The sequence below is a fragment of the Coregonus clupeaformis genome, chromosome 12 (assembly GCF_020615455.1).
Source record: "Coregonus clupeaformis isolate EN_2021a chromosome 12, ASM2061545v1, whole genome shotgun sequence".
Lineage (NCBI taxonomy): Eukaryota > Metazoa > Chordata > Actinopteri > Salmoniformes > Salmonidae > Coregonus > Coregonus clupeaformis.
Window position 1 is genome coordinate 13,035,621 of NC_059203.1, and position 24,158 is coordinate 13,059,778.

A 24,158-nucleotide genomic window follows, 5' to 3' on the forward strand; every position below is an offset into this window, starting at 1 on the left:
CTTGCATGGAGCCCCAGGCCGAGGGAGACTGACAGTTATTTTGTGTTTCTTCCATTTGCGAATAATCGCACCAACTGTTGTCACCTTCTCACCAAGCTGCTTGACGATGGTCTTGTAACCCATTCCAGCCTTGTGTAGGTCTACAATCTTGTCCCTGACATCCTTGGAGAGCTCTTTGGTCTTGGCCATGGTGGAGAGTTTGGAATCTGATTGATTGATTGCTTCTGTGGACAGGTGTCTTTTATACAGGTAACAAACTGAGATTAGGAGCACTCCCTTGAAGAGTGTGCTCCTAATCTCAGCTCGTTACCTGTATAAAAGACACCTGGGAGCAATAATTCTTTCTGATTGAGAGGGGGTCAAATACTTATTTCCCTCATTAAAATGCAAATCAATTTATAACATTTTTGACATGCGTCTTTCTGGATTTTTTTGTTGTTATTCTGTCTCTCACTGTTCAAATAAACCTACCATTAAAATTATAGACTGATCATTTCTTTGTCAGTGGACAAACAAACAAAATCAGCAGGGGATTAAATACTTTTTTCCCTCACTGTATATCACCTACCTACATAAACAAACTACAAAATATACATTTTATAGCACACATATGTTTAAAAATACTACCATGAAAACCAGCAGGAGCATGTCTGTATTTCCTGGACCTTATTGTTTTGTTTTTTCATGTTACTATAGGAAACATGTCTCTGCGTTATCATGTGTCAGACGTCGTGGCAGTGTGTTGTAGGGAATATCTGGATGCTGACAGATTAATAATACTATGTTGTGCTATGAGGGAGGGAGGCTATGTTACAGGACATGCCTGATCAGAATGGAGGGAGGCTATGTAACAGGATGTGCCTGATCAGAGTGGAGGGAGGCTATGTTACAGGACATGCCTGATCAGAGTGGAGGGAGGCTATGTTACAGGACATGCCTGATCAGAGTGGAGGCTATGTTACAGGATGTGCCTGATCAGAGTGGAGGGAGGCTATGTTACAGGACATGCCTGATCAGAGTGGAGGGAGGCTATGTTACAGGATGTGCCTGATCAGAGTGGAGGGAGGCTATGTTACAGGACATGCCTGATCAGAGTGGAGGGAGGCTATGTTACAGGACATGCCTGATCAGAGTGGAGGCTATGTTACAGGACATGCCTGATCAGAGTGGAGGCTATGTTACAGGACATGCCTGATCAGAGTGGAGGCTATGTTACAGGACATGCCTGATCAGAGTGGAGGGAGGCTATGTTACAGGACATGCCTGATCAGAGTGGAGGGAGGCTATGTTACAGGATGTGCCTGATCAGAGTGGAGGGAGGCTATGTTACAGGACATGCCTGATCAGAGTGGAGGGAGGCTATGTTACAGGACATGCCTGATCAGAGTGGAGGGAGGCTATGTTACAGGACATGCCTGATCAGAGTGGAGGGAGGCTATGTTACAGGACATGCCTGATCAGAGTGGAGGGAGGCTATGTTACAGGACATGCCTGATCAGAGTGGAGGGAGGCTATGTTACAGGACATGCCTGATCAGAGTGGAGGTAGGCTATGTTACAGGACATGCCTGATCAGAGTGGAGGGAGGCTATGTTACAGGATGTGCCTGATCAGAATGGATACAGCCGAGCATCTATTTGTCACAGCTTCATCTTATCATGAATGACAATGATGTCTTGATATCATATCTTATCTGACATGACATATCATGATCTTATAGCGACTGAAAACATCCCTGTCTCATGACTTGGCTATAAATGTTAATAAATACATGTCAATTGTATATGTCTGTGATGAAAGGGACATCTGCTGTGTTATGTACAGGACCCATCAATATGTTATGCAGTGTATGTGTTGTGTACATGTATATGTGTGTGTAGGTGTGTGTAGGTGTGTTGTGTGCTGTGTGTGTGTGTAGGTGTGTGACTTTTAAAAAATCCCATCATCCCTAAAATATTTTTACTGAGCGTGGTGGTGTGATGTATTTGGCTGCTTGTAGGAGTTAGGAGAGCCTCAGCCTCCGGCTTGGTTGGGCTCTGCAGTTAAGTCCCAGAGCACGACCAGCCAATAGAACGAGAGAGAGAGAGGGGAGAGGGGGCGGGGTCAAGTGCGAGAGGGAGGCAGACTCAGCGAATGAGAGAGCGAGAGAGAGAGAGAGAGAGAGAGAGAGAGAGAGAGATAGAGAGAGAGAGAGAGAGAGAGAGAGAGAGAAAGCGAAAAAGAGAGAGGTGTTCAGATTGCAGTATGCCCTTGCTTCCCTCTCTAGTACAGAACTGAAAGGAGACCGAACAGAGGAACAGAGGAACAGAGGTACACAGGAATAGTAGAGCTGGAAAAGAAAGAAAGAGCCTGAAAGAGTACGGCATAGAAAGGACAGGGAGAGAGAGAGAAAGGGGGTAAAAGAAGGGGACAGGTGTGCAGAGAGAGACAGAGATAGACAGAGAGAGAGGGACATAGAGAGAGAGAGAGAGAGAGAGAGAGAGAGAGAGAGAGAGAGAGAGAGAGAGAGAGAGAGAGAGAGAGAGAGAGAGAGAGAGAGAGAGAGAGAGAGAGAGAGAGGGATAGAGAGAGAGAGAGGGACAGAGAGAGTGACAGAAAGAGAGAGAGAGAGAGAGAGAGAGAGAGAGAGAGAGAGAGAGAGAGAGAGAGGGACAGAGAGAGGGACAGAGAGAGACAGAGCGAGAGCGAGAGAGAGAGAGAGAGAGAGAGGGACAGAGAGAGAGACAGAGAGAGACAGACAAAGTGCTCGACAGTGCTCTGTGCAGCAGCACCACCACCACTACCACCACTACTCTTCCTCAGCAGTCTTTTACCAAGATTCTGCTCTCCTCGTCTCTAGCTACTACTACTACTCCTACTACTACTACTACTACTACTACTACTATACTATACTATACTATACTACTACTACTACAACTACAACTGCTACTCTACTACTCTACTACTACAACTCTACCACCAGCAGGACCATGGACACAGGCAGCCCCAGGAAGATCCAGTTCACAATGCCTCTCCTGGACTCACACCTGGACCCAGAGGCTGCTGAACAGGTGAGGAGTAGGGGGGAAAGCTGTTAGCTTTTCTAGGTGTTACTTACGGGATCAATGAGTTAAACTTTTACCGGTGCTATTGCAGCCAGTCTTCAATCTGAAAAGACATAAGGGCAGGCTGGACAGGGGGCTAGGCTAGTGGGTCCCAGGGGGTTATGGGACCTCATAGTCTCTCAACAGTGTCCGTTCTGAGAGCATTCGGTGTGTCAGAACCAACGGGAGGTTATAGACTCCATGGTATTGGGAATTGTTGAGGTATTGTAGTTGCGCCCGTTGCCTTGAACAAGAAAGCCTACATAACCCTGTAGCTCTTCAAGGGAAATTGTGGCCATCCCTGAATTGTATGTACAAAGTTGACTATATCTGAGGAATCTGCTACGTATGTTTGATTATAAATTGTATATTTTGTAATAACTCACTATTGTTTACAGGTAATGCAGGACTAGCCCTTTCATCAGTAAATTTTTATGTACATTATTTATGTAAATAGTTCATGGGTACACGTTGATTATTTTGTGTATTTTCCATGAGCTTCTTAATTGTCTTGTTAAAAGAGATCAGGGATTTTTTCCCCCAATTTACTCCATATTGGCTTAAATGGGTTTCTGTTTTTTTGCTTCCCTCTGGAAAATCCTCTCTTAATATTAAATAAATACTAATAACTACATTATTTCTGTTGCCATTTGTCATTATTGTGTACTTTTACTTTACTTTTATTGCTGTGTTATAATGTTGGATAATAATGTTGGATAATCACCTTTTGGTGTATCATGTGCATTAAAAAAATATATAATAATAATATTAATAAATAAAAGTAAGCATTGGCCTGAAGCCGAAAAAGAAAGGAAATTCACATGAGCGTCATAATGCATACTTCACCCATGCTCTACCAAGGTTTCCCAGCACACAGCTTTGACCTTCTACAGTAGCTATGTTGGTTTATTGTACTTCAAACAATGTGTATGCAGGTTGCTTAGAATTCAAACCTTCTCAAACAGCCTAATTCATACTCTTCAGTTCTTAATGTTTTATACACTACCGTTCAAACGTTTGGAGTCACTTAGAAATGTCCTTGTTTTCTAAAGAAAATAACATCAAATTGATCAGAAATACAGTGTAGACATTGTTAATGTTGTAAATGGCTATTGTAGCTGGAAACTGCTGATTTTTAATGGAATATCTACATAGGCGTACAGAGGCCCATTATCAGCAACCATCAGTCCTGTGTTCCAATGGGACATTGTGTTTGCTAATCCAAGTTTATCATTTTAAAAGGCTAATTGATCATTAGAAAACCCTTTTGCAATTATGTTAGCACAGCTGAAAACTGTTGTGCTGATGAAAGAAGCAATAAAACTGGCCTTCTTGAGACTAGTTGAGTATCTGGAGCATCAGCAATTGTGGGTTCGATTACTGTTGAAGACTGTTGGAAAAGCATTCCTCATGAAGCTGGTTGAGAGAATGCCAAGAGTGTGCAAAGCTGTCATCAAGGCAAAGGGTGGCTACTTTGAAGAATCTCAAATACAAAATATATTTTGATTTGTTTAACACGTTTTGGTTACTACATGATTCCTTATGTGTTATTCCATAGTGTTGATGTCTTCACTATTATTCTACAATGTAGAAAATAGTAAAAATAAAGAAAACCCTTGAATTAGTAGATGTGTCCAAACTTTTGACTGGTACTGTAAATACAATGAGGCTGTATGTATTTTTTACATATAAGCCTATTGTAAATGTGTATTTTTGTAGCGTCATTGTCTTTATTGCAAAAATAAATACAAATACACACACACAACTTTAAGCAACATACTCATTTGACAGAGGTAATGAACTGTCCATTGTTCAGTACAGCAATTGATAAAACAGGACCATGTTTGAAAAAGCAAGTGGTTCTGAGCTTACGTCAAGGTAAGCTAACATCATTCTGCCACAGCTTCCCATGTTGATAGGGGTATTGCAAATAGTAATTTTGTGTCAGTTAATTTAATTTCCATTGAAAGCTCTGTTAGTTACCATACGGAACCCACTGTTGTTAGCGCCACCTGTGCAATTAATAGTCACATCAAGCTATCAGATTGCTAAATGTGCTCATAAGCATAGGGATATTATCAATAGTCATCTTGTGCACATTTACCTGAATTCTATTATTAGCTCTCCCACTTTGTATCCAATCAGGAAGCCCATTGTGGCTAGCTCATCCAGTTCTATTAACTCTTGTGTCACCATGGATACTCCTGCTGTTTTCAAATGGGCTTGGTCTGTTACATATAAATGTGCAAATTCTGATGTTTCCTGACTTTCTGGATGTCTGGGTGCATGACACTAGCCCAGACGTTCTGGTCATCTCAGAGACCTGGCTGAATAATTTGATTATGGATAAGGACGTTGCCATTGCGGACTACAAGATTTTCAGATGTGAATGACAAAAAAGGGGGGATGGGGTGACTCGTTATGTACAATCTACTGTTATGGCATCATGCTCTCTTAGCATCTTTGTCCCCAAAATGTGTGAGCTGTTGGTTGTAAAAGTGGCCATAAGCCAAAATGTGTATTTATTGCTGAGGCTGTTGGTATTATTTCTGATTATTATTATTATTATTATTATTTAAAACCCTTTCTGGTATCTGAACTGGTTGTGTTAGGAGATCTAATTATTGATTGGCTTACCTTATCCTGACTAACCGTCCCCATAAGTATTTGGCTAGTGGTGTTTTTGCAAATGATATCACCGACCACTGGCCTATTGCTTGTATTAGAGATACCAAATGATATCAGCGACCACTGGCCTATTGCTTGTATTAGAGATAGCAAATGATATCAGCGACCACTGGCCTATTGCTTGTATTAGAGATAGCAAATGATATCAGCGACCACTGGCCTATTGCTTGTATTAGAGAAACCAAATTGAAAAATCTGACCCTCGTATAATTGTGAAGATATCTTTTTTTCCCGCCCCAGGCATTCCTTCATGATCTATATTATTCAGAGCTTTTTTTTCTACTAGACCCTGTGTTGGCACTTACATTTTTCTCATCCATTTTTTATCTCTCTAGCTGAGCAACTCAGAGTCAAAAAACGGACTAATCCATGGTACTCTCCTGTACTCTCAGACCTCTTCTTGATAAGAAATCAACAAATATTATGCCTAAACTCAAATATACTAATTGATTAAAGAAATGTAATTTTTTTGGAAAAAATGTTTAAAAATGGTATAATCCTTGTAAATTATATCATAAATAGGACTGGTGGAGTTATGTCACACATGCAGCTAACAAAAATATTTGGGGCAAGCGGAAGGGGCAGTTTTGATTTTGATTTCTTCACTATTATTGTACAATGTAGAAAATATTCAATATAAAGAAAAACCCTTGAATGAGTAGGTGTGTCCAAAGTTTTGACTGGTACTGTATATAATAATTTTTATGCAGATACAGCGTTGTATTCCATTTCTCCATCAGTTGACCAAGCCTTTTCAAATTTGAAGTCAGATTTTCTAGCATTGCAGATGTCATTATTGAATCTAAAGTTAGTGCTAAATGCAAACAAAACAAAATGCATGCTTTTTTCTAGATCCCATAAACCATATTTAAATAAATGTGAAAAGTACACAGATTTAGTGAGTTCCTTCCTACAATTATCGTGGTATCTGGCTTGATGACAAACTGTCATTTAAAAAACATGTCACTGTTGAAGAAGTTGAATTTCAAGGTTGGTTTCTTTGACAGAAACAAAGTATGTCTGACTTTAGTTAATAGGAAGGAAATTGTCCAGGCCTCTTGTACAGTGGGGAAAAAAAGAATTTAGTCAGCCACCAATTGTGCAAGTTCTCCCACTTAAAAAGATGAGAGAGGCCTGTAATTGTCATCATAGGTACACGTCAACTATGACAGACAAAATAAGAAAAAAAAATCCAGAAAATCACATTGTAGGATTTTTAATGAATTTATTTGCAAATAATTGTGGAAAATAAGTATTTGGTCAATAACAAAAGTTTCTCAATACTTTGTTATATACCCTTTGTTGGCAATGACACAGGTCAAACGTTTTCTGTAAGTCTTCACAAGGTTTTCACACACTGTTGCTGGTATTTTGGCCCATTCCTCCATGCAGATCTCCTCTAGAGCAGTGATGTTTTGGGGCTGTCGCTGGGCAACACGGACTTTCAACTCCCTCCAAAGATGTTCTATGGGGTTGAGATCTGGAGACTGGCTAGGCCACTCCAGGACCTTGAAATGCTTCTTACGAAGCCACTCCTTCGTTGCTCGGGCGGTGTGTTTGGGATCATTGTCATTCTGAAAGACCCAGCCACGTTTCATCTTCAATGCCCTTGCTGATGGAAGGAGGTTTTCACTCAAAATCTCACGATACATGGCCCCATACATTCTTTCCTTTACACGGATCAGTCGTCCTGGTCCCTTTGCAGAAAAACAGCCCCAAAGCATGATGTTTCCACCCCCATGCTTCACAGTAGGTATGGTGTTCTTTGGATGCAACTCAGCATTCTTTGTCCTCCAAACACGACGAGTTGAGTTTTTACCAAAAGTTATATTTTGGTTTCATCTGACCATATGACATTCTCCCAATCCTCTTCTGGATCATCCAAATGCACTCTAGCAAACTTCAGATGGGCCTGGACATGTACTGGCTTAAGCAGGGGGACACGTCTGGCACTGCAGGATTTGAGTCCCTGGCGGCCTAGTGTGTTACTGATGGTAGGCTTTGTTACTTTGGTCCCAGCTCTCTGCAGGTCATTCACTAGGTCCCCCCGTGTGGTTCTGGGATTTTTGCTCACCGTTCTTGTGATCATTTTGACTCCACGGGGTGAGATCTTGCGTGGAGCCCCAGATCGAGGGAGATTATCAGTGGTCTTGTATGTCTTCCATTTCCTAATAATTGCTCCCACAGTTGATTTCTTCAAACCAAGCTGCTTACCTATTGCAGATTCAGTCTTCCCAGCCTGGTGCAGGTCTACAATTTTGTTTCTGGTGTCCTTTGACAGCTCTTTGGTCTTGGCCATAGTGGAGTTTGGAGTGTGACTGTTTGAGGTTGTGGACAGGTGTCTTTTATACTGATAACAAGTTCAAACAGGTGCCATTAATACAGGTAACGAGTGGAGGACAGAGGAGCCTCTTAAAGAAGAAGTTACAGGTCTGTGAGAGCCAGAAATCGTGCTTGTTTGTAGGTGACCAAATACTTATTTTCCACCATAATTTGCAAATAAATTCATTAAAAATCCTACAATGGGATTTTCTTGATTTTTTTTTTCTCAATTTGTCTGTCATAGTTGACGTGTACCTATGATGAAAATTACAGGCCTCTTTCATCTTTTTAAGTGGGAGAACTTGCACAATTGGTGGCTGACTAAATATTTTTTTTCCCTCACTGTATGTCTATTTTAGATTATGGGGATATTATCTATATGCATGCAGCAGCATCTACACTTAAACCACTAGATGCTGTTTTCCATTGTGCCCTTGGGTTTATTACTGGGGATGGTTATAGAACTCACCATTGTGTCTTGTGTTAAAAAGTGGGTTGAGCCTCTATGTATGTAAGGAGAGAGCAGCATTGTCTTGTGTTTATTTACAAAGCACTCATGCAGGAACTTCCTATCTATCATCATAAATTCAATTTAGACTTACACGTTACCACACCCGGTCACAGGCTTGGATAACACTGGGTTATAGCTGCTTTGACATTTTGTTTGCAGCCTTTACATGGAACAACTCACAGAGATCTCTGAAATGAGATGTTCTGGTCCCCCTGGGTCAGTTCAGAGTAATGATGATCAGGGACCTCTTTGTTGAAAATGTGTCTGTTTTTCTTAATATGTTTTTTTATTTTGTATGTTGTATGTTGTTTATACATTTGATGTATTTATGCAGGGCTCATCTGAAAAAGAGACCCTAGTCTCAGTATGACTTCCCTGTCCAAATAAAGCTTTAATAATAATAGACCAAACTAGCTACTGTAGTTGGTCAAAGCTGTGTGGTGGAAAACCTTGGTAGAGCATGGGTGGAGTAGGCATTGTGGAATCATGAATTTCCTTTCTTTTCTACTTCAGACCAATGCCTACTTCTCACTTAAAACTTTTTTTGTTTTGTTTTTAATAGATTAATTAGTAGTGTTGGGATATATTAATAGTACTGTTTTAAAACATTAGGGTTATGGTCATGGGAAGGGGCTCTTCATTTGTCCAATATTCATTTTACATTTGGCTTTTTGACAAATCAGGTGCACTGCCCTTTCTACCTGTGATTTATATGTATGTAACTTTAGGATAAGTGTGTGTGTGAGAGTGTATGATGAGAGAGCTGTTGCTCAGGGATCACAGAGGGGTCAGCCTCTGGCTATGTCTCTGCCTGATGTACTGAGAGAGTGGTCTGCCTGGCTATGTGTCTGCCTGATGTACTGAGAGAGTGGTCAGCCTGGCTATGTGTCTGCCTGATGTACTGAGAGAGTGGTCAGCCTGGCTATGTGTCTGCCTGATGTACTGAGAGAGTGGTCAGCCTGGCTATGTGTCAGCCTGATGTACTGAGAGAGCGGTCAGCCTGGCTATGTCTCTGCCTGATGTACTGAGAGAGCGGTCAGCCTGGCTATGTCTCTGCCTGATGTACTGAGAGAGTGGTCAGCCTGGCTATGTGTATGCCTGATGTACTGAGAGAGCGGTCAGCCTGGCTATGTCTCTGCCTGATGTACTGAGAGAGCGGTCAGCCTGGCTATGTGTCTGCCTGATGTACTGAGAGAGTGGTCAGCCTGGCTATGTGTCTGCCTGATGTACTGAGAGAGTGGTCTGCCTGGCTATGTGTCTGCCTGATGTACTGAGAGAGTGGTCAGCCTGGCTATGTGTCTGCCTGATGTACTGAGAGAGCAGTCAGCCTGGCTATGTGTCTGCCTGATGTACTGAGAGAGTGGTCAGCCTGGCTATGTGTCTGCCTGATGTACTGAGAGAGTGGTCAGCCTGGCTATGTGTCAGCCTGATGTACTGAGAGAGTGGTCAGCCTGGCTATGTGTCTGCCTGATGAACTGAGAGAGTGGTCAGCTCTCTGTGAGCTTTACTGGTGAGCATGGTGGTCAATTAATTAGATTGTTATTTTAGCTGGTAGTGAATCGCTATTTAGATGTAATTACTGAGGAGTAAGTGAACCATGAATCACACTGTCCTCTTGTTAAGATATCAATAGAAACGTTCTGTGTTCCAACACTCTGTGGTGCTGTATGTGTGTGTTTGCGTGTGTGTGCTATTTTGCCCGTGCATACAGCTAGTGTGTCCACACATACAGTACTAGTCTGTTTTCCTCTCCTACATTTACCTCTACTGCAACAATAGAAGTTGTGGAAATCTCCTTCTCTCTCTGTAACAGTCAGACAGCACTGAGCACTGATCATGTAGCTCTCAGCAGCCCTGCAGAGAGAGCCTTGGCTGGGTTCCGAGATGCTGAGACCTGCATGGCTGGCATGGTGTGGTCGACCACAGAGCCTATCAGAGCAGAGCTGGCTGACTGACGTGGTGTGGTCGACCACAGAGCCTATCAGAGCAGAGCTGGCTGACTGACGTGGTGTGGTCGACCACAGAGCCTATCAGAGCAGAGCTGGCTGACTGACGTGGTGTGGTCGACCACAGAGCCTATCAGAGCAGAGCTGGCTGACTGACGTGGTGTGGTCGACCACAGAGCCTATCAGAGCAGAGCTGGCTGACTGACGTGGTGTGGTCGACCACAGAGCCTATCAGAGCAGAGCTGGCTGACTGACATGGTGTGGTCGACCACAGAGCCTATCAGAGCAGAGCTGGCTGACGTGGTGTGGTGCTGCTGACGTGGTGTGGGCATCACAGTATGACGACAAGAGGCTAGCTGATTTGCTTCAGCGTGTCGTTGTTTGGGCATTTTAGTATTTTAGTGTTTAATTGTTAAAGTATTTCAGTGTCTCACTATTTCGGAGTCTCAGTGTGGGGCAGCAATGGAATTACTGTGTTTCAGTGTCAGTTTCGGTGTTTCAATGCTTAGGTGTTTCAGTGCTTAGGTGTTTCAGTGCTTAGGTGTTTCAGTGCTTAGATGTTTCAGTGCTTAGATGTTTCAGTGCTTAGATGTTTCAGTGCTTAGATGTTTCAGTGCTTAGATGTTTCAGTGCTTAGATGTTTCAGTGCTTACGTAATTTAAGTGGTTTGTGTTTCAACGTTTCAGTGTTGTCTTGTTTCAGTGTTTCACAGTGTTAGTTAATTACTTTTTTTGTCATGTAGCAGTGTAGCTAACTACTGGAACTGCCCACTGGGCACACACTAGTTGAATCAACTTTGTTTCCACGTCATTTCAATGAAATTACGTTGAACCAATGTGGAAAAGACGTTGAGTTGACGTCTGTGCCTAGTGGATAAAATAAAATAAAATAAAATATGGTTGAAGTAGGTAAGAATTTCCTTTCTTAATTAGCATCAGACCACCCTAATTCTCACTTGAAACATATTTTTGGGGTTTAATAGGCTAACTTACACATTCTGTTAACATATGACCCCAAAGTAATCTGTTCTTGCGATTTGTAGTCTATGACATTTCAGATTTATACATGATAATTATTCATGAAGTAGTTTTGATGTAGTGAACAACTTTTTCAAAATAACTTTAGTTTAGTAAACTATATTTTTCTTAAGGTTAGTTTTAGTTTAGCTGAACTTCTTCCAGTGTCAAGTAATTGGTAGCTTGATAAACTATATTTTCAGAGTAGCTTCCCCGACACTGGAGTTTCAGTATTTTCAGGGATTCGGCATAAAGCATCCATGGCATCACAGTGTCTCAGTGTGCCTGTGTTGGTATCACAGGCCTTCCTCCATGCCTCAGTCATCCCTGTTGTGCCTGGACACCTCATAGTGTGTAGATCAGGCTCTGGAGAGAAACAGCATTCACTATCCATCAAACTATCTCTCTGGGGGATGGAATCCTGTGGGATGGAGTCCTGGGGGATGGAGTCCTGGGGTGGTGGAGTCCTGGGGTGGTGGAGTCCTGGGGTGGTGGAGTCCTGGGAGATGTAGTGGACCCCCCACTCAGGAAGTACACTCATCCATGTACAGATATTAATGCTTTATCCTTGTGTTAGGCACCACGGTGTGCCAAGGCAGTTGCGTACTGTACGTAATTTTGTAGATACAGCTCAAATATTATAATATGCTGCTGACTAACAACTGTAATCAGTTTCAAGGAACTAAGTATTTGTTTGGATCGCTATCCCCACAGTGTTAGAATGACAGTCTGTCAATTTCTACTTCCCTAATCTCTATCCCCACAGTGTTAGAATGACAGTCTGTCAATTTCTACTTCCCTAATCTCTATCCCCACAGTGTTAGAATGACAGTCTATCAATTTTTACTTCCCTAATCTCTATCCCCACAGTGTTAGAATGACAGTCTATCAATTTCTACTTCCCTAATCTCTATCCCCACAGTGTTAGAATGACAATCTGTCAATTTCTACTTCCCTAATCTCTTTCCCCACAGTGTTAGAATGACAGTCTATCAATTTCTACTTCCCTAATCTCTATCCCCACAGTGTTAGAATGACAGTCTGTCAAATTCTACTTCCCTAATCTCTACCCCACAGTGTTAGAATGACAGTCTGTCAATTTCTACTTCCCTAATCTCTTTCCCCACAGTGTTAGAATGACAGTCTATCAATTTCTACTTCCCTAATCTCTATCCCCACAGTGTTAGAATGACAGTCTGTCAATTTCTACTTCCTAATCTCTTTCCCCACAGTGTTAGAATGACAGTCTATCAATTTCTACTTCCCTAATCTCTATCCCCACAGTGTTAGAATGACAGTCTGTCAAATTCTACTTCCCTAATCTCTTTCCCCACAGTGTTAGAATGACAGTCTATCAATTTATACTTCCCTAATCTCTATCCCCACAGTGTTAGAATGACAGTCTGTCAATTTCTACTTCCCTAATCTCTATCCCCACAGTGTTAGAATGACAGTCTGTCAATTTCTACTTCCTAATCTCTATCCCCACAGTGTTAGAATGACAGTCTATCAATTTCTACTTCCCTAATCTCTATCCCCACAGTGTTAGAATGACAGTCTGTCAAATTCTACTTCCCTAATCTCTACCCCACAGTGTTAGAATGACAGTCTGTCAATTTCTACTTCCCTAATCTCTTTCCCCACAGTGTTAGAATGACAGTCTATCAATTTCTACTTCCCTAATCTCTATCCCCACAGTGTTAGAATGACAGTCTGTCAATTTCTACTTCCCTAATCTCTTTCCCCACAGTGTTAGAATGACAGTCTATCAATTTCTACTTCCCTAATCTCTATCCCCACAGTGTTAGAATGACAATCTGTCAATTTCTACTTCCCAGTCTCTTTTCCCCACAGTGTTAGAATGACAATCTGTCCATTTCTGAGACATTCCCTTCCTCTTGAATTTGAGCAACCCAAATTCTTTAGATAAGAGCTTCTCTGTGCATAATAAAACCATTCTCTCCCTAGTTAAAATGAGGAATCGTGGCATTTCAAGGTAATATAACTCCATTATGGACTTTGGTAGGCTTGAGTTAACATCTTGTATAAGCTGATGTCTTGACATATCTTTGTCCTTCACTGTGTCACCACTGTTAATTCCTAGTGCTTCTGAGAGTCCATTTCTGAGAGGCAGTCCAGAGATAATGTATTAGCTATCCCACCACTCATCTGTCCTAGATTTAAAAAGGTTCTGGAAGCAAATCTGTTTTAATAAATGTCTGAGATTACTGTAACTGAAATAAGTACATGCTCCAGGCCGATTCTATTCTTAGTAACTGTAATACTGAGAGAAGTCAGTACTGTATTTCATAATAACCTTGTTACTTTTAGACTAAAATGTATATATCTATATCTCCTATGACTGAAATTGCATTACAACTGCACTTCCTGGTGCCCAGTACAGTATGATTCTTGTTCATTTTAGGATACAGAAAATATAAAGGTTTAATGTGTTTTTGTTGTTGCTATCTGTACAGATAGGAATGAAGGTAAACAACAGTAGTGATAGTGGAGTATCTGCCAGTAGATGTACAGCCTTGTCCTCTCCTTAATACAAGTGTCCTCCCATTAGGTTATTTCATTCATCATCCACCTCAAAGTTTTTGGTCACCAGCCACCACTGACTTACACAGACACCAGAAGGAAGGAGAGTAGTTATAGTGGTGTATCCCTTGTCCTCTGAATTACTTCCTTCCTGATTCAGCTTCAGTTGTTTTTTTTTATGAGTTTGAACAGCATCCATAACACCATAAAATGTAATTACAGGCTACTGTAAGTGTACTATGCTGTGACTGCTACTAAACCAGCTCTCTGCTACTGTTCATTTGTATAACACCACTGAGCCTCATATAGAAGAAGAATGAAGACTTATGACATGCTATAAAAGCAGATGGAGGCAGCAGGAGAAAGACTCAGGTTGGCGTCCCAAACAGCGCCGTGTTCCTTATACAGTGAGGGGAAAAAAGTATTTGATCCCCTGCTGATTTTGTACATTTGCCCACTGACAAAGAAATGATCAGTCTATAATTTTAATGGTAGGTTTATTTGAACAGTGAGAGACAGAATAACAACAAAAAAATCCAGAAAAACCGCATGTTAAAAATGTTATTAATTGATTTGCATTTTAATGAGGGAAATAAGTATTTGACCCCTCTGCAAAACATGACTTAATACTTGGTGGCAAAACCCTTGTTGGCAATCACAGAGGTCAGACGTTTCTTGTAGTTGGCCACCAGGTTTGCACACATCTCAGGAGGGATTTTGTCCCACTCCTCTTTGCAGATCTTCTCCAAGTCAACAAACAACAAAATCCAGAAAAACGCATGTCAAAAATATAATAAATTGATTTGCATTTCAATGAGGGAAATAAGTATTTGACCCCCTCTCAATCAGAAAGATTTCTGGCTCCCAGGTGTCTTTTATACAGGTAACGAGCTGAGATTAGGAGCACACTCTTAAAGGGAGTGCTCCTAATCTCAGCTTGTTACCTGTATAAAAGACACCTGTCCACAGAAGCAATCAATCAATCAGATTCCAAACTCTCCACCATGGCCAAGACCAAAGAGCTCTCCAAGGATGTCAGGGACAAGATTGTAGACCTACACAAGGCTGGAATGGGCTACAAGACCATCGCCAAGCAGCTTGGTGAGAAGGTGACGACAGTTGGTGCGATTATTCGCAAATGGAAGAAACACAAAGTAACTGTCAATCTCCCTCGGCCTGGGGCTCCATGAAAGATCACACCTTGTGGAGTTGCAATGATCATGAGAACGGTGAGGAATCAGCCCAGAACTACACGGGAGGATCTTGTCTATGATCTCAAGGCAGCTGGGACCATGGTCACCAAGAAAACAATTGGTAACACACTACGCCGTGAAGGACTGAAATCCTGCAGCGCCCGCAAGGTCCCCCTGCTCAAGAAAGCACATATACATGCCCGTCTGAAGTTTGCCAATGAACATCTGAATGACTCAGAGGAGAACTGGGTGAAAGTGTTGTGGTCAGATGAGACCAAAATGGAGCTCTTTGGCATCAACTCAACTCGCCGTGTGTGGAGGAGGAGGAATGCTGCTTATGACCCCAAGGACACCATCCCCACCGTCAAACATGGAGGTGGAAACATTATACTTTGGGGGTGTTTTTCTGCTAAGGGGACAGGACAACTTCACCGCATCAAAGGGACGATGGACGGGGCCATGTACCGTCAAATCTTGGGTGAGAACCTCCTTCCCTCAGCCAGGGCATTGAAAATTGGTTGTGGATGGGTATTCCAGCATGACAATGACCCAAAACACACGGCCAAGGCATCAAAGGAGTGGCTCAAGAAGAAGCACATTAAGGTCCTGGAATGGCCTAGCCAGTCTCCAGACCTTAATCCCATAGAAAATCTGTGGAGGGAGCTGAAGGTTCGAGTTGCCAAACGTCAGCCTCGAAACCTTAATGACTTGGAGAAGATCTGCAAAGAGGAGTGGGACAAAATCCCTTCTGAGATGTGTGCAAACCTGGTGGCCAACTACAAGAAACGTCTGACCTCTGTGATTGCCAATGGGGGTTTTGCCACCAAGTATTAAGTCATGTTTTGCAGAGGGGTCAAATACTTATTTCCCTCATTAAAATGCAAATCAATTCATAACATTTTTGACATGCGGTTTTCTGGATTTTTTTTTTGTTATTCTGTCTCTCACTGTTCAAATAAACATACCATTAAAATTATAGACTGATCATTTCTTTGTCAGTGGGCAAATGTACAAAATCAGCAGGGGATCAAATACTTTTTTCCCCTCACTGTATAGGCCCATAGTGCTCTGTTCAAAAGTAGTGCGCTATATAGGGAATACGGTGCCATTTGGGAGGCATCCTCAGACTCACTACTCTCACTGCTCAAAAGCTGATGAATAATTCTGATAATACAAAGTTGAACAGGGCTGCTGTTATAAGGACAGGGCTATGAATAGATGATGTGATGGATGTGGAAAGATACGCAATCCCTGTCTTGAATGTCATACAATATGCATCAACAGATGGAAAAACGTCAGGACATAGATGGATGGTGTTTTGTGATACGGGGAGCCATATTGTGTATAGCCCGTTGTATGAATCCGAGAGAGGAGTATGGACTTCGATGTGAATCAGCCTATTCTATTCATTTCAATGTGTTACTCTGGTCCCATCCATCAGAAGAGTTGAACTTCACTTCATATTGGACATGGGAATTATTTTACAGAAGCAACAATTACAGAATCTATAGCTTTCTCTCTTTTTCTTCTCAATTTGTAAGTTATGCAGTGTTGAATGTGAAGGAGAAGGAGCTGAAAGGAAAGTGGGATGGATTAAGGCTCTGGGGGCTGTGTGTGTGTGTGTGTGTGTGTGTATGTGTGTGTGTGTGTGTGTGTGTGTGTGTGTGTGTTCAATGAGAGCAGCTACTGGGGGCTTGGTATGGTATTAATACAGGGTTTCCCAAACTCGGTCCTGGGGCCCCCCCTGGGTGCACGTTTTGGTTTTTGCCCTAGCACTACACAGCTGATTCAAATAATCAAAGCTTGATGATGTGTAGTGCTTGGCCAAAAACCAAAATGTGCACCCCTTGCGGTACCCAGGACTGAATTTGGGAAACCCTGTATTAAGGTATGGTATGGTAAGATATGGTATGGTATTAAGGTTATGGTATGGTAAGATATGGTATGGTATTAAGGTATGGTAAGATATGGTATTATGGTATGGTATGGTAAGATATGGTATGGTATGGTATTAAGGTATGGTAAGATATGGTATTATGGTATGGTATGGTAAGATATGGTATGGTATTATGGTATGGTATGGTAAGATATGGTATGGTATTAAGGTTATGGTATGGTAAGATATGGTATGGTATTAAGTTTATGGTATGGTAAAATATGGTATGGTATTATGGTATGGTATGGTAAGATATGGTATGGTATTATGGTATGGTATGGTAAGATATGGTATGGTATTAAGTTTATGGTATGGTAAAATATGGTACGGTATTATGGTATGGTATGGTAAGATATGGTATGGTATTAAGGTTATGGTATGGTAAGATATGTATGGTATTATGGTATGGTATGGTAAGATATGGTATGGTATTAAGGTTATGGTATGGTAAGATATGGTATGGTTTTAAGTTTATAATATGGTAAAATATGGTACGGTATTATGGTATGGTATGGTAAGATATGGTATGGTATTAAGGTTATGGTATGGTAAGATATGGTATGGTATTAAGTTTATGGTATGGTAAGATATGGTATGGTATTATGGTTATGGTATGGTAAGATATGGTATGGTATTAAGGTATGGTAAGATATGGTATTATGGTATGGTATGGTAAGATATGGTATGGTATGGTATTAAGGTATGGTAAGATATGGTATTATGGTATGGTATGGTAAGATATGGTATGCGTGTGTGAGCGGAGTGATCAGTGAAGGCTTCATCAGTCCTGCACAGACTCATTGTGTTTGTGAGCCAACTCCATGGTGCACACACACACACACACATACACACACACACACACACACACACACACACACACACACACACACACACACACACACAAGCACAGGTTAATGTAATCACTCAGCACACACACTATAAACATACACAAATTGACACACACACATGCTGGATGAATATCAATGGAATGAGTAGGAGTAGGGGAGGGCTGGAGGGAATCTTGAGGAGAGAGGTACTGGAGTGGCTCTTAAGCTGTGAGGTGGGTGAACATGAAAAGGTATTGACACAAACACACAAAAGAGAGAAACCTTTTAATATCCTCGACAGACAGGATATGAGGTGAGCAATGTTCCTGTATACACAAAAACAACACTGACCTCACTGGACACAGACGTCAATTCAACGTCTATTCCACGTTGGTTCCATGTCATTTTATTGAAATGACGTGGAAACAACGTTGATTCAACCAGTGTGTGCCCAGTGGGACACTTCTAATAGCAATAAAAATACATGGGTTTTATACAGTGCTTTTCACTGACCCAAATATGCTTTCCTAGTCTCTGCATCTGGTATGAAAGATAGACCGAAAGAAAGAGAGAGAGAAGTTGCTTCTTATACACAGTCTTTCTCTGGCTGTGTGTGAAAGGAAATTAAGCCTCTTTAGGTCTGAATACCCAATTAGCAGTGTGTCATCAAGGAGATAACATTGACTACTGAACAGCAGTGTGTCATCAAGGAGATAACATTGACTACTCAGTAATCTCCTCCATACAGCCTAACTCTCACCCACTCACATGCACAAATGCACACACACATAAAGCAAATTAATAATAATAATTTCTACATTTATAATTAGTAGGTTTTGTTATCTGTTTTAACAAACCTTTTTTATTTTTGTACTCATGTATTGTATATTGTTTTTTTGTGGTGTGGTTTTCATATCAGCCCTTGGGCTTCCAACCTGCACACCATTTCTTTAAAAATCTGTATTGTTGTTTATCACTTGTTTTCTTTGGTGCAAGTAATAAATAAATAAAATGACTAGTGAGCAGCAGTGTGTCATCAAGGAGATAACATTGACTAATGAGCAGTGTGTCATCAAGGAGATACCATTGACTAGTGAGCAGCAGTGTGTCTTCAAGGAGATAACATTGACTAATGAGCAGTGTGTCATCAAGGAGATACCATTGACTAGTGAGCAGCAGTGTGTCTTCAAGGAGATAACATTGACTAATGAGCAGTGTGTCATCAAGGAGATACCATTGACTAGTGAGCAGCAGTGTGTCTTCAAGGAGATAACATTGACTAATGAGCAGTGTGTCATCAAGGAGATACCATTGACTAGTGAGCAGCAATGTGTCTTCAAGGAGCTAACATTGACTAGGAAGCAGTGTGTCATCAAGGAGATACCATTGACTAGTGAGCAGCAATGTGTCTTCAAGGAGCTAACATTGACTAGGAAGCAGTGTGTCATCAAGGAGATAACATTGACTAGTGAGCTAGCAGTGTGTCATCAAGGAGATAACATTGACTAGTGAGCAGTGTGTCATCAAGGAGATAACATTGACTAGTGAGCTAGCAGTGTGTCATCAAGGAGATAACATTGACTAGTGAGCAGGGTGTCATCAAGGAGATAACATTGACTAATGATCAGCAGTGTGTCATCAAGGAGAAAACATTGACTACTGAGCAGCAGTGTGTCATCAAGGAGCTAACATTGACTAGTGAGCAGGGTGTCATCAAGGAGTTAACATTGACTAGTGAGCAGGGTGTCATCAAGGAGATAACATTGACTAGTGAGCAGGGTGTCATCAAGGAGATAACATTGACTAGTGAGCAGGGTGTCATCAAGGAGATAACATTGACTAGTGAGCAGGGTGTCATCAAGGAGCTAACATTGACTAGTGAGCAGGGTGTCATCAAGGAGCTAACATTGACTAGTGAGCAGGGTGTCATCAAGGAGATAACATTGACTAGTGAGCAGGGTGTCATCAAGGAGATAACATTGACTAGTGAGCAGCAGTGTGTCATCAAGGAGACAACATTGACTAGTGAGCAGTGTGTCATCAAGGAGCTAACATTGACTAGTAAGCAGTGTGTCATCAAGGAGATGACATCGAAAGCAGAGCAAGACTATTTGAAGTCAAAAATATTTGAAGATAAATACACAAAGCAGAGGACTAGAGGTCAAGAGGGAATTAACGATCAATGGAAATAGTTGTTTTTCAGTTCAACATCTGTTTGGAATCTGTGTAGGGGTTCCAACCAGGGACTCATAGCTACATGTGGCAAGTTCTCATTGGTCCAAATTGTCTATACATTGAGCCTGAAATGGGATACTTGGTATTTGGCCATTGGCACAATTTTATTACAAGGAATTATAATTGGTCAGCCACATGCTAGGCTTGAGGCTATAAACTACATCCTGTCTCTTTGTTCAGTGGAGAAACATTGAGGACAGGGAAGAATTAACATACAGTGGGGAAAAAAAGTATTTAGTCAGCCACCAATTGTGCAAGTTCTCCCACTTAAAAAGATGAGAGAGGCCTGTAATTTTCATCATAGGTACACGTCAACTATGACAGACAAATTGAGGAATAAAAATCCAGAAAATCACATTGTAGGATTTTTAATGAATTTATTTGCAAATGATGGTGGAAAATAAGTATTTGGTCACCTACAAACAAGCAAGATTTCTGGCTCTCACAGACCTGTAGCTTCTTCTTTAAGATGCTCCTCTGTCCTCCACTAGTTACCTGTATTAATGGCACCTGTTTGAACTTGTTATCAGTATAAAAGACACCTGTCCACAACCTCAAACAGTCACACTCCAAACTCCACTATGGCCAAGACCAAAGAGCTGTCAAAGGACATCAGAAACTAAATTGTAGACCTGCACCAGGCTGGGAAGACTGAATCTGCAATAGGTAAGCAGCTTGGTTTGAAGAAATCAACTGTGGGAGCAATTATTAGGAAATGGAAGACATACAAGACCACTGATAATCTCCCTCGATCTGGGGCTCCACGCAAGATCTCACCCCGTGGGGTCAAAATGATCACAAGAACGGTGAGCAAAAATCCCAGAACCACACGGGGGGACCCTAGTGAATGACCTGCAGAGAGCTGGGACCAAAGTAACAAAGCCTACCATCAGTAACACACTACGCCGCCAGGGACTCAAATCCTGCAGTGCCAGACGTGTCCCCCCTGCTTAAGCCAGTACATGTCCAGGCCCATCTGAAGTTTGCTAGAGTGCATTTGGATGATCCAGAAGAGGATTGGGAGAAAGTCATATGGTCAGATGAAACCAAAATAGAACTTTTTTGGTAAAAACTCAACTCGTCGTGTTTGGAGGACAAAGAATGCTGAGTTGCATCCAAAGAACACCATACCTACTGTGAAGCATGGGGGTGGAAACATCATGCTTTGGGGCTTTTTTTCTGCAAAGGGACCAGGACGACTGATCCGTGTAAAGGAAAGAATGAATGGGGCCATGTATCGTGAGATTTTGAATGAAAACCTCCTTCCATCAGCAAGGGCATTGAAGATGAAACGTGGCTGGGTCTTTCAGAATGACAATGATCCCAAACACACCGCCCGGGCAAACGAAGGAGTGGCTTCGTAAGAAGCATTTCAAGGTCCTGGAGTGGCCTAGCCAGTCTCCAGATCTCAACCCCATAGAAAATCTTTGGAGGGAGTTGAAAGTCTGTGTTGCCCAGCGACAGCCCCAAAACATCACTGCTCTAGAGGAGATCTGCATGGAGGAATGGGACAAAATACCAGCAACAGTGTGTGAAAACCTTGTGAAGACTTACAGAAAACGTTTGACCTGTGTCATTGCCAACAAAGGGTATATAACAAATTATTGAGAAACTTTTGTTATTGACCAAATACTTATTTTCCACCATAATTTGCAAATAAATTCATTAAAAATCCTACAATGTGATTCTCTGGATTTTTTTTTCTAATTTTGTCTGTCATAGTTGACGTGTACCTATGATGAAAATTACAGGCCTCTCTCATCTTTTTAAGTGGGAGAACTTGCACAATTGGTGGCTGACTAAATACTTTTTTCCCCCACTGTATACAGTAAAGGAAAAAAGTATTTGATCCCCTGTTGATTTTGTGCATTTGCCCACTGACAAAGACATGATCGGTCTATACTTTTAATAGTAGGTTTATTTGAACAGTGAGAGACAGAATAACAACAAAAAAATCCAGAAAAACCGCATGTCAAAAATGTTATAAATTGATTTGCATTTTAATGAGGGAAATAAGTATTTGACCCCTCTGCAAAACATGACTTAGTACTTGGTGGCAAAACCCTTGTTGGCAATCACAGAGGTCAGACGTTTCTTGTAGTTGGCCACCAGGTTTGCACACATCTCAGGAGGGATTTTGTCCCACTCCTCTTTGCAGATCTTCTCCAAGTCATTAAGGTGTTGAGGCTGACGTTTGGCAACTCGAACCTTCAGCTCCCTCCACAGATTTTCTATGGGATTAAGGTCTGGAGACTCGCTAGGCTGAAGTGCTTCTTCTTGAGCCACTCTTTTGTTGCCTTGGCCGTGTGTTTTGGGTCATTGTCATGCTGGAATACCCATCCACGACCCATTTTCAATGCCCTGGCTGAGGGAAGGAGGTTCTCACCCAAGATTTGACGGTACATGGCCCCGTCTATCGTCCCTTTGATGCGGTGAAGTTGTCCTGTCCCCTTAGCAGAAAAACACCCCCAAAGCATAATGTTTCCACCTCCATGTTTGAAGGTGGGGATGGTGTTCTTGGGGTCATAGGCTGCATTCATCCTCCTCCAAACATGGCGAGTTGAGTTGATGCCAAAGAGCTCCATTTTGGTCTCATCTGACCACAACACTTTCACCCAGTTCTCCTCTGAATCATTCAGATGTTCATTGGCAAACTTCAGACGGGCCTGTATATGTGCTTTCTTGAGCAGGGGGACCTTGCGGGCGCTGCAGGATTTCAGTCCTTCACGGCGTAGTGTGTTACCAATTGTGTTCTTGGTGACTATGGTCCCAGCTGCCTTGAGATCATTGACAAGATCCTCCCGTGTAGTTCTGGGCTGATTCCTGACTGTTCTCATGATCATTGCAACTCCACGAGGTGAGATCTTGCATGGAGCCCCAGGCTGAGGGAGATTGACAGTTCTTTTTTGTTTCTTCCATTTGCGAATAATCGCACCAACTGTTGTCACCTTCTCACCAAGCTGCTTGGCGATGGTCTTGTAGCCCATTCCAGCCTTGTGTAGGTCTACAATCTTGTCCCTGACATCCTTGGAGAGCTCTTTGGTCTTGGCCATGGTGGAGAGTTTGGAATCTGATTGATTGATTGCTTCTGTGGACAGGTGTCTTTTATACAGGTAACGAGCTGAGATTAGGAGCACTCCTAATCTCAGCTCGTTACCTGTATAAAAAACACCTGGGAGCCAGAAATCTTTCTGATTGAGAGGGGGTCAAATACTTATTTCCCTCATTAAAATGCAAATCAATTTATAACATTTTTGACATGCGTTTTTCTGGATTCTTTTGCAAACCTACCATTAAAATTATAGACTGATAATTTCTTTGTCAGTGGGCAAACGTACAAAATCAGCAGGGGCTCAAATACTTTTTTCCCTCACTTTACAATCTACTTTCCAGCATAACAGCTATGATTTGTTCTCTTTGAATACATATATTTTTCTCCCCTTGATTTGCTTTGGGGTCTGTGTTATTGAAGAATAACATCAACTGCCAACAACTCTTATTAGGGAAGCATTTTCTTTAGTGGTAACATATGCATTTCAAAGATCACAAAGGCTGCGTTTACACTGGTTGCCCAATTATGATATTTTGACCAATCGGATCAGCTCTTTTGCCAATAAAAACATCAGAATTTGGCTGCCTGTGTAAACGCAGCCTCAATTGCTTGTTTCTGTGTGTAGGCTGTTTTGCAACTCAACCTCGGTTGGGTTAGGAGTTTTGCAACTGTGTTGTTTTGTGAATGCCATCTTGTCTTCCTTCTTACCTGTAGGCTATATTTAATAGTGATAAAAACAGGGGAAGAAGCCTACTAAGTCTGGCTGTAAAACTATCATCAAGGTGCTGACTGTCTTTGTCACTCCA

At 41.7% G+C, this 24,158-nt stretch overlaps 1 protein-coding gene across 2 annotated transcripts in view; it reads left to right on the forward strand.

Moving 5' to 3' along the window:
* The first annotated feature begins 2,679 nt into the window (after window positions 1–2,679).
* Window positions 2,680–24,158, forward strand: part of LOC121577955 (protein phosphatase 1 regulatory subunit 1A) — an 87,625-nt gene continuing 66,146 nt past the window's right edge. For both annotated transcript variants that reach the window (XM_041891954.2, XM_041891955.2), the window contains exon 1: window positions 2,680–3,049. In XM_041891954.2, coding sequence (XP_041747888.1) covers window positions 2,969–3,049 — 81 coding nt within the window. In that variant the 5' untranslated portion in view covers window positions 2,680–2,968. The remainder of the gene's footprint in view (window positions 3,050–24,158) is intronic.